Source organism: Oryctolagus cuniculus, chromosome 9 (assembly GCF_051225735.1).
Source record: "Oryctolagus cuniculus isolate XC-2025 breed Fujian yellow rabbit chromosome 9, ASM5122573v1, whole genome shotgun sequence".
Lineage (NCBI taxonomy): Eukaryota > Metazoa > Chordata > Mammalia > Lagomorpha > Leporidae > Oryctolagus > Oryctolagus cuniculus.
In genome coordinates, this window is record NC_142875.1 from 124,806,137 (window position 1) to 124,821,386 (window position 15,250).

At 46.5% G+C, this 15,250-nt stretch overlaps 1 protein-coding gene across 3 annotated transcripts in view; it reads left to right on the forward strand.

The window, feature by feature from the left end:
• The window catches only part of BMAL2 (basic helix-loop-helix ARNT like 2), a 29,892-nt gene extending 17,884 nt beyond the window's left edge, over positions 1–12,008 (forward strand). For all 3 annotated transcript variants that reach the window (XM_089304750.1, XM_089304752.1, XM_089304751.1), the window contains 3 exons: positions 2,496–2,574; positions 5,938–6,043; positions 9,055–12,008. In XM_089304750.1, coding sequence (XP_089160876.1) covers positions 2,496–2,574; positions 5,938–6,043; positions 9,055–9,191 — 322 coding nt within the window. In that variant the 3' untranslated portion in view covers positions 9,192–12,008. The remainder of the gene's footprint in view (positions 1–2,495; positions 2,575–5,937; positions 6,044–9,054) is intronic.
• The last annotated feature ends 3,242 nt before the right edge of the window (positions 12,009–15,250 follow it).

Below are 15,250 nucleotides of genomic sequence, written 5' to 3' on the forward strand. Positions count from 1 at the left end.
CAGGGTGTACAGTAGCGGAAGCTGGGAGTGGAAGCAGAGTCAGGACTCAAACCCAGGCACTTCCACTGTGGGATGTGGGCATCCCAAGCAGTGTCGTAATGGCCTTGCCTTTCTAATTTTTTGTGTAGTTTGAGTTTTTAATGTTTAACTTTTTAAAAGTTTTAAGTTGAAAAACAGTCACTGATAAGCTATTTGTCATATACATTCTGTCTGCCTAATTTATTTTACTGGGCAAATATTTATTGGATATTTACTGTGCACTATGTACTTTAAGTACTTCCAAGTATTATAAAACATCCAGACATGTATATGTGAACCATCATGTGCTTTGATGCTAAATTTCTTTACAAGATGTGTGGCTTGTACGGTTTTGAAATCTAATCCTATAGGAAATCTAATCATAATAGGATCCAAGTGTCACTCCAGTGTTAAGATTGTATAGCTCATTGACCTAGACAGTGAAAAAATATCATCCATGTATCTGGAAGTGCATCTGCTTTTTTTTTTTTTTTTTAAGCTTTATTTATTTATTTCTAAGTCGGAGTTAGAGAGAGCTTGTCCTTCTACGGGTTCACTTCCTGAATGGCCATAACGGCCAGGGCTGGGCCAGGCCAAAGGCAGGAGCTTCATCTGGGTTTCCCATGTGGGTGCAGGGGACCAAGGACTTGGGTCGTGTCCTGCTGCTTTCCCAGGCACATTAGCAGGGAGCTGGATGGGAATTGGAACAGCCAGGACTCAAACGACAACCATCTTGGATGCCAGCATTACAGGTGGCAGCGTAGCCTGCTACACCACAGTACCAGCCCTGCATTTTACATTTTTAATCATTATAACAGTGTATGTGGTAGAATTGGCCATATAACCATTATTCCATGTACACTTCAGTAGCTTTGAGGACATTTACACTGTTGTTCAGCCGTCATCACCATGCGTCTCCAGCACATTCTTCATGTTGAAAAACTGAAACTGTCCCTATCGCCCATTCCCTGTCCCTGGCCACCAGCATTGTTTTCTGTTTTAATCACTCTGCTCCAAGCACTTCATGGGGATGGAATCACATGTGTTTGTCTTTTGTAACTGATGTGTGTAGCTTGTGAACCGCCTTGTCGACAGGTGAATGAATAAATAAAATGTGATACACAACACACATACACACACACAATGCACGTTATTCGGCCATAAAAAAAGAATAGGATTTTGCTTTTGCAACAACATAGATGAACCGGGTGGGCATTGCACTGAGTGAAATAAGCCAGGCATAGAAAGACAGGCACTGCATGCTCTCACCTGTGTGTGGAACGTAACAGTGTTGCACTCACAGCAGCAGGGAGTAGGCAGGGAAGTGCGGAGATTCCCTTAGGCAGGGGCGAGTGAGTCCTGGACATCCACTGGTCAGCCTGGTGGCTGCAGATAGTGAGAACACCCTGCTGTTTGAGCTTGCTGAGCAAGTAGAAGTTCAATGTTCTCACTACACGCACACACATACACACACAATGATAAGTAGGTGAGGTGGGTAAGCTAATTAGCTGAATTTAATGATTTCACATACTATAAAAACCAGAAATATGTACAATTTTTATTTGTTATGCCTTAACAAAGCTAGAGTGAGCATAAACACTGGAATGAAAAGCCAGCTTCTCTGTTCATGTGGGCTGTCCTGGGGAAGATCCCAGGACAGGCCTGCAGCCCTTTCGTGTCTGCGTGTTCCTGCCTAGGCCACGGCAATCTTCCATTGCACTTGCTTCCTTTGTGGTGTCTTGTCCACTCCCTTCGTGGCTGTACTGAGACATGCCAAGTTACGTTTAAGCTTTCTCTTCTTGGCAGTGGGTTCTCTCAGTTTTATTTCTGGGTGTGACCTCTTATAATTAAAACCACTCACTTTTTAAACTGTATTTTTTTAAAGATTTATTGATTTGAGAAGCAAAGTTACAGAGAGGTAGAGGCAGAGGCTGGGCGGATCCAAAGCCAGGAGCCAGGAGCTTCCTCCAGGTCTCCCACGTGGGTGCACGGGCCCCAGGATCTGGGCCACCCTCTGCTGCTCTCCCAGGCACATTTGCAGGGAGCCGGATCAGAAGTGGATGGTGGTGCTGCAGGCGGCAGCTTTACCCGCTCTGCCGCAGCACCAGCGCCCGCTTTTCCCACTTATTTATGTTTGAGAATGTTAGTAAATCCTTCTTTACTCAGTCTGTCGTTTAGTATGTTGATGAGGAGCTGGTCAGTGACGTGAGTGTGTTGTGTGTTCACTTCTTTTGCGAGGTGCTCTTTTTGACAGATACCCTGATTTACATGAGAAGGTTGAGTTCAGAGCTTCCTTTTTCCACTTCAGCACTCCATAGCCAGCAATACGTATGACACCCAGCAGGTTAGACTAATGGGGGAAACCGTTAGCATCTGCAGCCTCCAGGTCCTCGCAGTAGGTTGTAATGTACTTGGGAGAAAATTGCTTTCTGCAAATGAGTGAACAGAACAAATGTTTTGTGCATCCCTTTTCGAAGGTTGCAGTCTGCTTCCTCCCTTGATGACTCAAGCCCAGCAGATGCAATGAGAGAGAGACATGCTGTGCACTGTGGGGATGTAAGTACACTTGCGGACGATACCGTCGTGAGAGAGATGGCAGTGAAATTCGTTCCTTGTTGATTATCTCTTTCGAGGAGCCCTCCCATAAAAAAAATATAGACAAACTTTTTCTGACCACACAATGTTTTATTTATTTGTTTAGTTACGTGAAAGAGAGAAGGAGGAAGAAAGGGAGGGAGGGGGCAGAGAGAGAGAGAGAGAGAGAGAGAGAGATCTACCATTCACTGGTTCACTCGTGCAAAGGCTGGGGCAGATTGAAGCCGGAAGGCAGGAACTCCATCCAGGTCTCCCGGGGGTGGCAGGGACCAAGTACTTGTGCAAAGTAGCAGGAAGCTGGAGTCGGAAGTGGTACCAGCACTCTGATAGGGATGGGCCATCCCAGGCAGCATCTTAACCACTGTACCAGAGACCCGCCCTCCCCAGTGGTTTTTAAGAGGCAGTGTGGACTGGGGTTAGGAGTAAAGTTGCTGGAAGCGTCCTGTCGCTGTCCAACTTGTGGCTGTTACGCTTGCTGCTGTGCAGCCTTGGGCTTGTCACTTAGCACTCCGTGCCTCAACTGCCTTGTCTGTGCAGCGGGGATAAGTATCATGGATTACGGGAGGAGCGTGAGTGTTAAATGATTTAATGCAGAAACAAAAACTTTTTTTTAAAAACATTTATTTATTTAGTTGAAAGCCAGAGTTAGAGAGAGGCAGAGGCAGAGAGAGAAGTCTTCCATTCATTCCCCAGATGGCTACAATGGCCAGAGATGTGCCAGTCTGAAGCCAGGAGCCTCTTTAGTCTCCCACGCAGTTGTGAGGGCCCAAGGACTTGGGCCAACTTATGCTGCTTTCCAAGCCATAGCAGAGAGCTGGACCAGAAGTGGAAAGCCAGCTTTACCTGCTATGCCACAGCACTGACCCCCAAAAACCTTTTTTTTTTTTTTTGACAGGCAGAGTTAGACAGTGGGAGAGAGAGACAGAGAGAAGGATCTTCCTTCCGATGGTTCACCCCCCCAGATGACATACGGCCGGCACGCTATGCCGATCCAAAGACAGGAGCCAGGTACTTCTTCCTGGTCTCCCATGCGGGTGCAGGGCCGAAGCACTTGGGCCATCCTCCACTGCCTTCCCAGGCCACAGCGGAGAACTAGACTGGAAGAGGAGAACCAGGACAGAATCCAGTGCCCCAACTGGGACTAGAACCCAGGGTACTGGCACCACAGGCAGAGGATTAGCCTAGTGAGCTGCGGCGCTGGCCAAACCTTTTTTTAAAACTGGTTTATTTATTTATTTGAAAGAGTTACAGAGAAGGAGAGGCAGAGGCAGAGGCAGGGAGGGAGGGAGAGAGAAGTATCTTGCATCTGTTGGTTCACTCCCCAACACAACAATGATCAGGGCTGGGCCAGGCCAAAGCCAGGAGCTTCATCTGGGTCTCCTACATGGGTACAGGGGTCTAAGGAGCTGGACCATCTTCCCAAGTCATTAGCAGAGGCTGCAATAGAAGTAGGAATAGCTGTTGCCCGGTGCCGCGGCTCAATAGGCTAATCCTCTGCCTGCGGCGCCAGCACTCCAGGTTCTAGTCCCGGTCGGGGTGCTGGATTCTGTCCCGGTTGCTCCTCTTCCAGTCCAGCTCTCTGCTGTGGCCCGGGGAAGGCAGTGGAGGATGGCCCAAGTGCTTGGGCCCTGCACCCAAATGGGAAAGCAGGAGGAAGCACCTGGCTCCTGGCTTCAGATCAGGGTGGTGTGCTGGCCGCAGCGGCCATTGGGGGGTGAACCAACGGAAAAGGAAGACCTCTCTCTCTGTCTCTCTCACTGTCTAACTCTGCCTGTCAAAAAAAAAAAAAAAAAAAAAAAAAAAGAGAAGTAGAATAGCCGGAACTTAAACCAGCACCCATATGGGATGCCAGTGTAACAGGTAGTGGGTTAACCCACTAAATCACAGCACCAGCCCCCAAAACAAAAAACTCTTAAAACAGTACTTTTAAAATAAATGGTAGCTATTGCTATTGTTGTTAGTTTAATAGGTTCCTACTCAATGTATTAGATGTACTCCTTGTGTTTTGAAAAAAAAATGCTTAAATAATGTAAGCCACAGGATAAGTACTATATACTATTTAATTCAGTGGAATAAATATTAGCTATTATAAATGCATTATTATGTATATAAAAACCTAGTGCTCTGGAAGACTAAAATACAACATAATTCTAATACAGCACAGAAAAAAAACTAGTAAACTAAGGGGTGTGAGAATACAGGAGAAAAGAGAAGTTACATCTGACCAGGGTCAAACAGGAATTTGAAATTAGAAATATCATATTTTTACACAACAATGTAAGTCTTCTTGTTTGTTACTTATTCATACTTTTAGTCAATGTTTGTTGTGTTCCGGATTGTACAGGGCAATATGTGAAAAACAGATTTAATTCATTGTTATAAATAGTGGTGTACATTATACTACTATAGGCATTCTATAGATAAAGTATGTCAACTTAATAAGGCGATGTGGGTAAATGGTTTCTTATTTTGATGAGCAACATTAAGTATTAAATGATTGTCTGCTGTATAGCTCTGTAGAAGTATAAGAACAGTTTGGTAACAGCACATCTGCTTTTAGCTACTTCGCTAAAATATTCGAATTCCTAAACACTATTTTCCATAAGTAGTTTCATATGAGGTATAGCTTTGTTATCGTTTAAAAAACTGAAAGATCTTCGATCAAACATTTATGGACATGAACTTTGCCTTCTTAATCCAAAACTTTTCCTTATGTATGTGTTTTTATAATGGAGGGATTTTTAAGGCCTGCTTATGTATTTGAAAGACAGAGTTAGTGCGTGTCTTCAGTTGTAGTTATTAGGAATGTGAGCACTGAGGAAGCTGGCATAGGAATTAAGAAACCACTTGGGACGCTCATATCTCATATCAGAGTGCCTGGGTTCGAGTCCCAGCTCCTCCACTTCCAATCCTGCAGGTAATGACTCTAGCCCTTGAAACCCAGAGTTGAGTTCCTGGCTCCTGGCTTTGACCTGATCCAGCCCCAGCTGTTACGAGCATTTTGGGGAGTGAGTAAGTGGATGGAAGTTATCTCTTTGTGTGTTTTTCTGTCTCTCTGTCTTTCAAACAAATACATTTAAAAAAAAATGTGAGCTTCGGAGTCAGGCCAGCAGGCTGTCTTTGGAGCCCGGCTGTGACTGTGGTGCAGCTCCCTCACAGCATTGGATGAGTGAGGTGAAGTGACACCTGGAGTCCTGGTCACGTGGCACTCAGTAAGTGCCGTCTGACAGGAGTGGTGGCGCCGGGAGCAGGCCCTCGTCCCTTCACTGCTAAGAGGTCTCATCCCACTCAAGAAGAAACCTGTTTACTGTTCTGTCTTCTCAGGTGTCAGAGAAGGAGTTCTGTCCGCTGAGTCCTGGAGGAAGTGGGCTCCAGGCTGCCAGGCACCACCGGCACATGGCTGCTGTCCACAGTCAGGAGCCACTGCTCAGTGAGTTTCCTTTGGCACCTGCCAGCTGCTTCAGTTTTTCACAAAGTGCTTAATCTCTGTATTTTCAAGCCCAGGAGATTTCTAGAGAAGCAAACAGTTTTGAAACTAAGTTTTTCCCACTCAAAAATCTGCGTACAGTAATCATACACTTTGATTTTAAAATGTCCAAGAGTACTTCAAAAATTTGATGGAAAATGGAATTAAAAGATAAATTTATTTTGATGCAGAGATTTTGAGAACCATGCATACAAGGGGTCTTCACACAACAGAGTTCCTGGAAAATTTGTATTAAGATGAAACTATGTGGCCGGTGCTGCAGCTCACTAGGCTAATCCTCTGCCTGCGGCGCCGGCACCCTGGGGTTCTAGTCCTGGTTGGGGCACCGGATTCTGTCCTGGTTGCTCCTCTTCCAGTTCAGCTCTCTGATGTGGCCTGGAAAGGCAGTGGAGGATGGCCCATGTCCTTGGGCCCTGCACCTGCATGGGAGACTAGGAGGAAGCACCTGGCTCCTGGCTTCAGATCAGCGTGGCACACTGGCCATGGCAGCCATTTGGGGGATGAACCAATGGAAGGAAGACCTTTCTCTCTGTCTCTCTCTCTGTCTAACTCTGTCTGTCAAAAAAAAAAAAAAAAAAAAAAAAAAAAGATGAAACTATGTATGGATTTCAAAAGTTTTGCACCAAAATAAACTTAACAGGTTGGGCATTTGGCCTGCAGGTGAAGGTGCCCACATGCCACATGGGAGTGTCTGGGTTCATTCCCTGGCCCCTCTCCCAACTTCTCCTTCCTGCTGATGCAGACCCTGGGAGGTGGCAGGTGATGGCTAAAGTAGTTTAGTTTCTGCCACCCAAATGGGAGACCATTTGGGAGGCAGGGGAGAGAGGGAGATGGGGGGAGGAAGAGGGAGAGAGAGAGAAGCAGAGAGAGAGAGAGAGAAGAGTCTTCTATCCACTGGTTCACTACCCAAATGGCCACAATGGCCAGAGCTAAGCTGAACTAAGGACAGGACCCTGAAGCTTCATTCAGGTCTTCCACAAGGGTGCAGGGCCCCAAGGACTTGGGCCATCTTCCACTGCTCTCCCGGGTCACAACAGAGAGCTGGATTGGAAGTGGAGCAGCTGAGTCTCAAACTGGCGCCCATGTGGGATCCCAGCATTGCGGGAGACAGCTTTACCCTCTACACCACAGCACTCGCCCCACAAATATAGTTTTGTTAGGCTTTGCATATCTTTGGCATACCAGTGGTTTAAAATGATACACTAGGGGCCGGCTCTGTGGCATAGCAGGTAAAGCCACCGCCTGCAGTGCCATCATCACATATGGGCGCTGGTTCGAGTCCCACTTCCGATCCTGCTCTCTGGTCATCTTTTCATTGGATGATTATTTGTGGCCTTTGCCTGTATTCCCACTGCACTAAGGTTTTTGTTGTTGTTAAACTCTTTATTTAGTAGAGCATCAAGCCTTTGTCTGTAATGAAAATTAAGAATGTTATCTCTGCCGGCGCCGCGGCTCATTAGGCTAATCTTCCGCCTTGCGGCGCCGGCACCCCAGGTTCTAGTCCCAGTTGGGGCACTGGATTCAGTCCCAGTTGCTCCTCTTTCAGGCCAGCTCTGCTGTGGCCCAGGAGTGCAGTGGAGGATGGCCCAAGTCCTTGGGCCCTGCACCCCATGGGAGACCAGGAGGAATCACCTGGCTCCTGGCTTCGGATTGGCACAGCGTGCCAGCCTTAGTGACCATTTGGGGGGTGAACCGCACATTGATCATCTCAAATTCTGCTGCAATTAGAAAGCTACATAGAAGTTAATCTTTTTCTTTGATTTGAAAGTCAGAGAGAGAGAGATCTGCCATCCACTAGTTCACACCCTAAATGCCCACAGTAGCTAGGGCTAGGCTGGGCCAAAGCCAAGAACCCAGAACTCAATCCAAGTCTCCCACAGGAATGGCAGGCAGGGACTCAAGCACATATTTCATTACCTGCTGCCTGCCAGGTGTACCTCTTAGCAGGAAGCTGGAATCAGGAACGGAGCTGGAGCTTGAACCCAGACCCTCCAGTATGGCATCTTACCCACTGTGCAAAGCACCTGCTCCCTAGTTCATCTTTATCTGCATTTTAATCCTTGTAACGTTTCAGAGTCTCTTCCTGTTTTTGACCTAAAGCTGGTTTCCATGCTTCCTCCTTATTTCATTCTTCAACCAGAAATCTGGTTATGCCTGTCACATAAGAAGATTTTAAATGTTTAACTTTAAAATTTTAATATAACTTTTTTATGGGGCCTTTTAAAATGAAATTTCTCCTTCCAGACTGCACACACACACACACACACACACCCGAAACGCTAGCTTCCTGCTGTCTAGGTATCAGTAGCCTTTATCAGTGTCATTTTCAATTAGAAAACTCCTATGCTAACTCACTTATGTGCATCAGATGAAACAAATGCAGTTTATCTGACAGCAGCTTGTAAAAATTGATTACCCACTTAAAAATCTGTCAGACTCCTGCAGTTTAAGACATAGACTTAGCCTTTAAAACTCTGTTGATTTGAAGCTGGCATTGTGGCGTAATGCGTAAAGCTGCCACCTACAGTGCTGGCATCCTGTATGGGTACCAGTTCAGGTCCCAGCTTCTCCACTTCTGATCCAGCTTCCTGGCCTGGGAAAGCAGTAGAAGATGGCCCAACTCCTTGGGCCCCTGCATCTACATGGGAGACCCTGAAGAAGTTCCTGGCTCCTGGCTTCAGATTGGCCCAGCCCCTGCCATTGCAGCCATCAAGGGAGTGAACCAGCGGATGGAGGACCTCTCTCTCTCTCTCTCTCTTTCTCTCTGCCTCTGCCTCTCAGTTACTCTGCCTTTCAAATAAATCAATAAGTCTTTAAAAAAAAAAAAACTCTATTGTTTGAAACTCTAGCCTTACTTTGCTGTTTTTTATGACAGTCATTCCTTAACCTCTAAATATGTGGAACATGTGACTTTATTTATCACCTTTCTTATGTGCTGTGTTTTAATTCAATAGGTGATGGTGCCCAGTTGGACTTCGATTCTCTGTATGACAATGATGACACGACTGTGGCTGCGTTCATGAATTACTTAGAAGCAGAAGGGGGCCTGGGGGACTCTGGGGACTTCAGTGACATCCAGTGGACACTCTAGCATCTGGTTTTTACCCCCCCAAATGAGAAATGTTTCAAAGCATTTCATTTACAAAGCACTGTCTGTTCTTCAGTACTGTACTGATACCATTTTTATCTCTTATTAATGGGCTACTAACTTGAAAGATTGGCATCTTATGCTCAGAGAGGTGTGGAGAATAGGATTTTTCTTCCACAGAGGGTCATCACAATTTATCAAGACCCCCTTTACCTAGTGGAATGACCTAAAACCCGCTAGTTGCCATATTTTTGCTGAAGTATTTCTAACCAAGATACTACATACATAGTGTTTTGGCTTCATTTTGATGTTTTTGGTGTGGTTTTTGTTTTGGAGTGATTTGTTGTCATTTTCCTTGTGTCTGAGATTCATTGATAATAGAGTTCTAGTAGTTGGCTTGTGCAGCTGGCAGCATCTCCCTTTGGCATTTTCTTGATTGAGGACAGGGCTTACACGGTTTAAGAAAGCAGCGAGCACTGGGCGATTTAAAGAGAAAGTGCATTTTGCAGCCATTAGCGCCGTGAATCCTCTTCCATTTTTGCAGTTAACAAGTGCAAAGCCAGTGTATTTGTGCTCAGTGGAGCACTGCCAGATATTTTTAAGTGAGATAGTCTCTAGTGCTTGGTGATGAAGCTTTGCATAAAGATTGATTTTTCACCACTCAAGGTTTTGATCACAGACACAACAGGTTTTCAGTGTTGAAAACCTGCTTAGCCATTGTTTGGTCCTAGGGAACAAAGTGGGCCCAGGTGGGTTGGCTATCTTGTGTGGAGTCACACGTTGGATTCATGTCATTTTCCATGTTTAAAGTGTGTATACCAGTTTCTAGCTGTCAGATTCGTGTCATTTTCCATGTTTAATGTATAATCAGTTTCTTGGTATGCACTTGCTGAAGCACTGGCCTCACTGGTTAACTGATTAACTGACCCAGGAACCTGTCATGGCCATGTAGCTTGTTAGGCAGTTAAAATTGTCATTGTAACTAAAAGCAATGAAATATATAGTAACTACAATTTTTAAATCATGAGGCAATGAGAAATCATTTAAAAATCAATTTTCCTGTTATAATTAACAATTGCTTTAATTTTTTTTTATCTGAGAGTCAGAGAAGAGCTACTTTGCATTGGCTCACTCCCCAAATGCCCATAGTGGCCAGGACTGGGCCAGGCTAAAGCCAGGGGCTGGTAATCCAATCCAGTTCTCCTACATGGGTGATAGGAACCAAATTACTTGCATCATTGTCTGCTGCCTCCCAGGGTCTGCATTGGCAGGAAGCTGGAATCAGGAGCCAGAGCTGACGATTGAACTCCGGTAGTCTGATTTGGGGTGTGGGCATCCTAACCACTAGATTAAATGTGCGTTCCTGGAGAGAACATTTCCTAAAATAGGAATTAGTCCAGCGATGGCTCATATCAAGTGTAAGAATTAAGACTGTTTTAAATACTGTTTGTCTTCTTGAGGATCATACTGTCATAATACCTTATGTTCTAATAGCTCTTGACAGTTTACCAAGTGTGTTCTCATAGATTTTCTTTTGTGCCTCAGAAATGAAAGAGGATAAAAAACTCATGGGATGCCCACAGGCTCCGGTGTGGAGTTCAGTCCTGTGGGGTTTTGGCTCATTTTCCTCTGCAGGTGCTGTCCCTTCTGCTGGGTTCCTTCCGGAGTCCCTCATCAGACAACATGTGATTTTACCCTCCATGTTATGTGTTTAGGCTGTGGCTGATAGGTCAGAACCTGCATCAGACGTGTTCGTGAGAAACATACCAACAGACAGTACCAAAGTGCATGCTTCCTCCAGAAGAAGTTTGCATGACTGAGTGAGGCAGGGTTGGCACCTTGTCCTCTTGAGCTGACAGTGGCCAGGTGATGTTGGAGGGTCAGCACCATCTCTAGTCTGACCCTTGAGAATGTGAGAGCAGCTTTAGAACAAACCACAGAAACCCTCCAAGCAGGATGGGTCACTGTAGCTGGCTGGCCTCTGGGGAGGCCAGTGTGCAGGAGGAGTGACTTGAGAGGCCGAGTTTCTAGAGGCCGGCATTTCCGCCTGGCACAGTTGCAGGTTTTTCTCTGCAAGACGAAGGGTTAGTCCGTAGGCCACTGGGCAGGGAGCCACATGAGCGCTCTGTGCACAGTTTGATCCTTTATTAGCCCACTCTAGTATTTTCTGCGACCCAGAATCCCACCCACCGATGTGTTGTGTGATGACTTCATTCTCCCTAGTGTTTTCTTCCACATGCGTTCTATTCACACTGATTGCTGTTAGGAGTAGCAGTATTTCCTTTACTTAGATGGTTTTACTTCTTTCTCCTACAAATTAATTTCTTTGAATTTTGATGATAACTAATGCATATACGTATTTCATAAAAGTATCATTAAAAACCGTCTCATTTTTTAAACCCCAACAATTCCTGCTCCCATAATGGAGCAGACTGGGAAGGCTGCCTAGAGTCGGAAACTCTGCTTAGAGTTGGAAACTTAGCTGGATGACCTCAGGCAGGCTGTTTAAACTCTGTGTGCCTCAGTTTTTTCATTTCCAAAAAGAGGTGTGTTCTCTGAGTCTTCCGCCTGCTCTGTTTCTATGATTCTGGTCTGTGGGTGTGCTTCAGGGTAGACCCTATGTCTGTGCTACCTGGTGTGGTTGCTGTGGCCACGTGGAACTGAGCACTTGAAATGAGAAGTGTTGCAAATGTGCATTACATATCCCATTTCAGACCCAGTCTTCCGTAAGAATCTAAAGTCACACATTAACAATTTTATATTGATTGCAGCGTTATGATATTTTGGATATTCTGAAATAAATAAAACATGAGAATTTTACTTGTGTCTTTTTACTTTTTTAATGCAGCTGCTAGAAACCTTAAAATTGCACATGTGCTCATATTATATTTCTCGTGGACAGTGTTGCTCTAGAATGTTTTATTAAGATTAGGAGTGTTGCAGTTGATTTCTCAACAATGTTGCAGTGGATTGGTTTCTGAGAGGAGGAGCGTGGTGGGGGCAAGAGGCGCGGAGTCACCACACAGACCCCGGGAGTCGGGTGAAAGCAGGCCTGAGGCAAGCAGCCTGCAGACTCGTTTATTTGAGTTAGTACAACAGCTTATATAGCCAAGACCAGCCAATCCAGTCAAGGGGCGGTCTATGCCCCAACCAATCACAGCCTGTTGCCAGTCAGGCTCTTGTCGCCAGGCAGTTTCTGAAACCAATCACGGCCTGCCATCAGTCAGGCTCTGTTGTCATGTGGTTTCCTCTGTTGTCATGTGGTTTCCAAAGCCATCCAATCATGGCCTGTTGCCAGGCAGTTTCTGTTGTCAGCGGCCACCTTGGCATGACCTTTTCACCTCAGTGGCCATCTTGAGATGACCTTTTCACCTCATTCCACCACAATGGAGGATATTGCTGAAGTAGACCAAAGCTAGTTATCATAAGGATACCTCTAAATACTGTCTTTGAAGAATAATTATTTCTTGATTCTTTGATTTTGGTACAAATAATTATGAGGCTGTATCCATGTACCAAATATAAAACCTTTCTGAAAACACTCAACTTAAAATGTGATTGTATGTTTTTTATTCCATGATGATGACCTGAAATCACTTAAGCTTGAGCGGTGCGTTGAGACTTTATTGTTGTCCCTAACGTCAGAAATCCACTGAGAAACAAAGACAAGCAGGCAAGTACAGAATACAGACTGTTGGTAAATAATGGAGTTAAAGGAAAGCCTAGACTTGTGAGCGCAGGCTTTGAGGAGTCTCTGTGGAATCTGGGGCATGGGTTATTGTCGCTCCCCCATTCGCGGAGGAACGACACAGGACCCTGCGCTGTTCTTTTGTCTGCTCGGCCCTCCCCGGGTTTGCTGCTGGTCCTTCCCGGGTTGGCTGCCGACCCTTCCACCTCCGTGGAAGGGCGGCACCCCCTGCCACATTCCCTGCTTCCGCGGAGGAGCGGCACACCGCCGGCTGGCTCTCTCGGGGGCTGCACAGGTGTTCCCTCAGATGTTCCTGGTGCATGTTGTCTCTCTCCTCCTTTATAGTCCTCTTCCACCAATCCCAACTCTGCTACCCACACGCCGAGCACGCTGCTCTCCTCCAATCAGGAACAGGATCAGCTCCTGCAGCTTATCAAACTGATGAGGCAGCTGCGTAGTTGTTTGCTCTTCCCCAGCACCATATTGTGGGAGAGCAGATGCATAGAATTAGTCCTACTTCCAGTGACTTAGTCTAGTCTCAGTTGCTCCCCACAGGTTATGAATCAGCCAGTATCTGCTTGCAGACCGTGGTGTCCGGCCTCAGATCCTGCAGCTAAGGGGTACCTGCTACCCGAGTTTGAGAACTGGAGACTCGCATGTACAGTGTTATGGGTAGAGCAGTGCTGGCTTCTGCAATTACTTAGAAGCCACAAGGAAAAACTGCAAAGTGGCCACTAGGTGCCACTTTTCCTTTATTAATAGTGCTTTGTTTTCAGTCATAGATTAATTTTTCTAGGTCCATGGTGCCTATGAGAGGCCTCCGGGACTTTCTCGCTTGGAAGAGATCGGCGTCTCTGCTGTGGGTGTTCTACGAGAAAAGCTTTTCAGGGGAAGTCAAGGAGGACCCTGCTCACACAGAGAGCATTGGCTTGGGGAGCTTCCCAGACGTGGTGCAGGTCAGAGCTGAATTGGGAAGCCTGTCCAGCCTAGCACATGCTTTCCGGGTGCATTTGAGCGTGGGTCGTGTGTGTGTGTGTCACCACCCCTGCCTTCCTAAGTTGAGGGATACCTTTTACAGTTTTCAGCTCTTTGCCACTTCACTTGTTCTTAGCTGTGTACTGGTATTTTTTAAATGTTTTGGTAAATAATGAAGAGTGAAATTCAGTTATATTTTATGATAATTACCAGTTTGTGGCTTTTCTAACTTAATAAATGAGCCCCTGGGAAGTGTCCTTTACTACTTCCGATGTGGAAACGTCAGTTAGGGAAGCAATCCCGTGCTGTCCAGCCACGGGACAGAGGGGTTTGTTGAGCTGCAGTACTGTACACATTTTCCACTCTGCTCATCAGGGTGTGCTTGTTGCTCTAAGAATCGCAAGGGCCGGCATCGTGGCTCACTAGGCTAATCCTCCACCTTGCGGCGCCGGCACACCGGGTTCTAGTCCTGGTCGGGGCGCCGGATTCTGTCCCGGTTGCCCCCTCTTCCAGGCCAGCTCTCTGCTGTGGCCAGGGAGTGCAGTGGAGGATGGCCCAAGTGCTTGGGCCCTGCACACCATGGGAGACCAGGATAAGTACCTGGCTCCTGCCATCGGCAGCGTGGTGCGCCGGCCACGGAGGCCATTGGAGGGTGAACCAACAGCAAAGGAAGACCTTTCTGTCTCTCTCTCACTGTCCACTCTGCCTGTCCAAAAAAAAAAAAAAAAAAAAAAAAAAAAGAATCGCAAGATCTCGAGGTCTTAACCCAGTAAAGCTTTCTTCTGCTTGTGTTGTGTCCTGATATCCTCGACACTGCCTGTCTCTCTGACTCCTCTCTTTCCACCCCTCATCTCTGCTTTCCTCTGCGGTGGTCTTACCGCCCGATAGGTCCCGTCCCCATAGTGATGCCCGGAAGCTCCAAGCACATATCCTTAACTAGCAGTCTCGGGAAAGGCAGCCTGTCTGTTTTTTAGTAATGTACACCACTGTGACTGTTGACTGGGCCTCTGCATCAGTGTGGCTCACGTTGACTGTTCCTGTGTCTAGCAGGCAGTGGTATGCAGTCTGGCCAGGCTTTGGTCCTATGCCCAACGCTGGCTTGAGCCAGGTGAGCAGGCCCTGACGGAATGCCATGAACAGCATGTTGGACTCTTTCCCTCTTTACCATTGCCCACAGAAAAGCATGTTTGGTGGAGGCCACACAAGGCATGCATGTGAAGCCTGCTATAGTAAGGAGTGCGACTGCACAGATGAAGAGACCCACTTACAGAGGCAGGACTGCAGGGACTGAGGGCCAACTGGAGCAAAAGGCGTGAGTAATGACTCGAGTTTCTGGCTTGGGTTTGTGGGTTGCAGTGTAACTCCAGAAGGTGAGACATTCTGAGAGAAACAGCCTCAG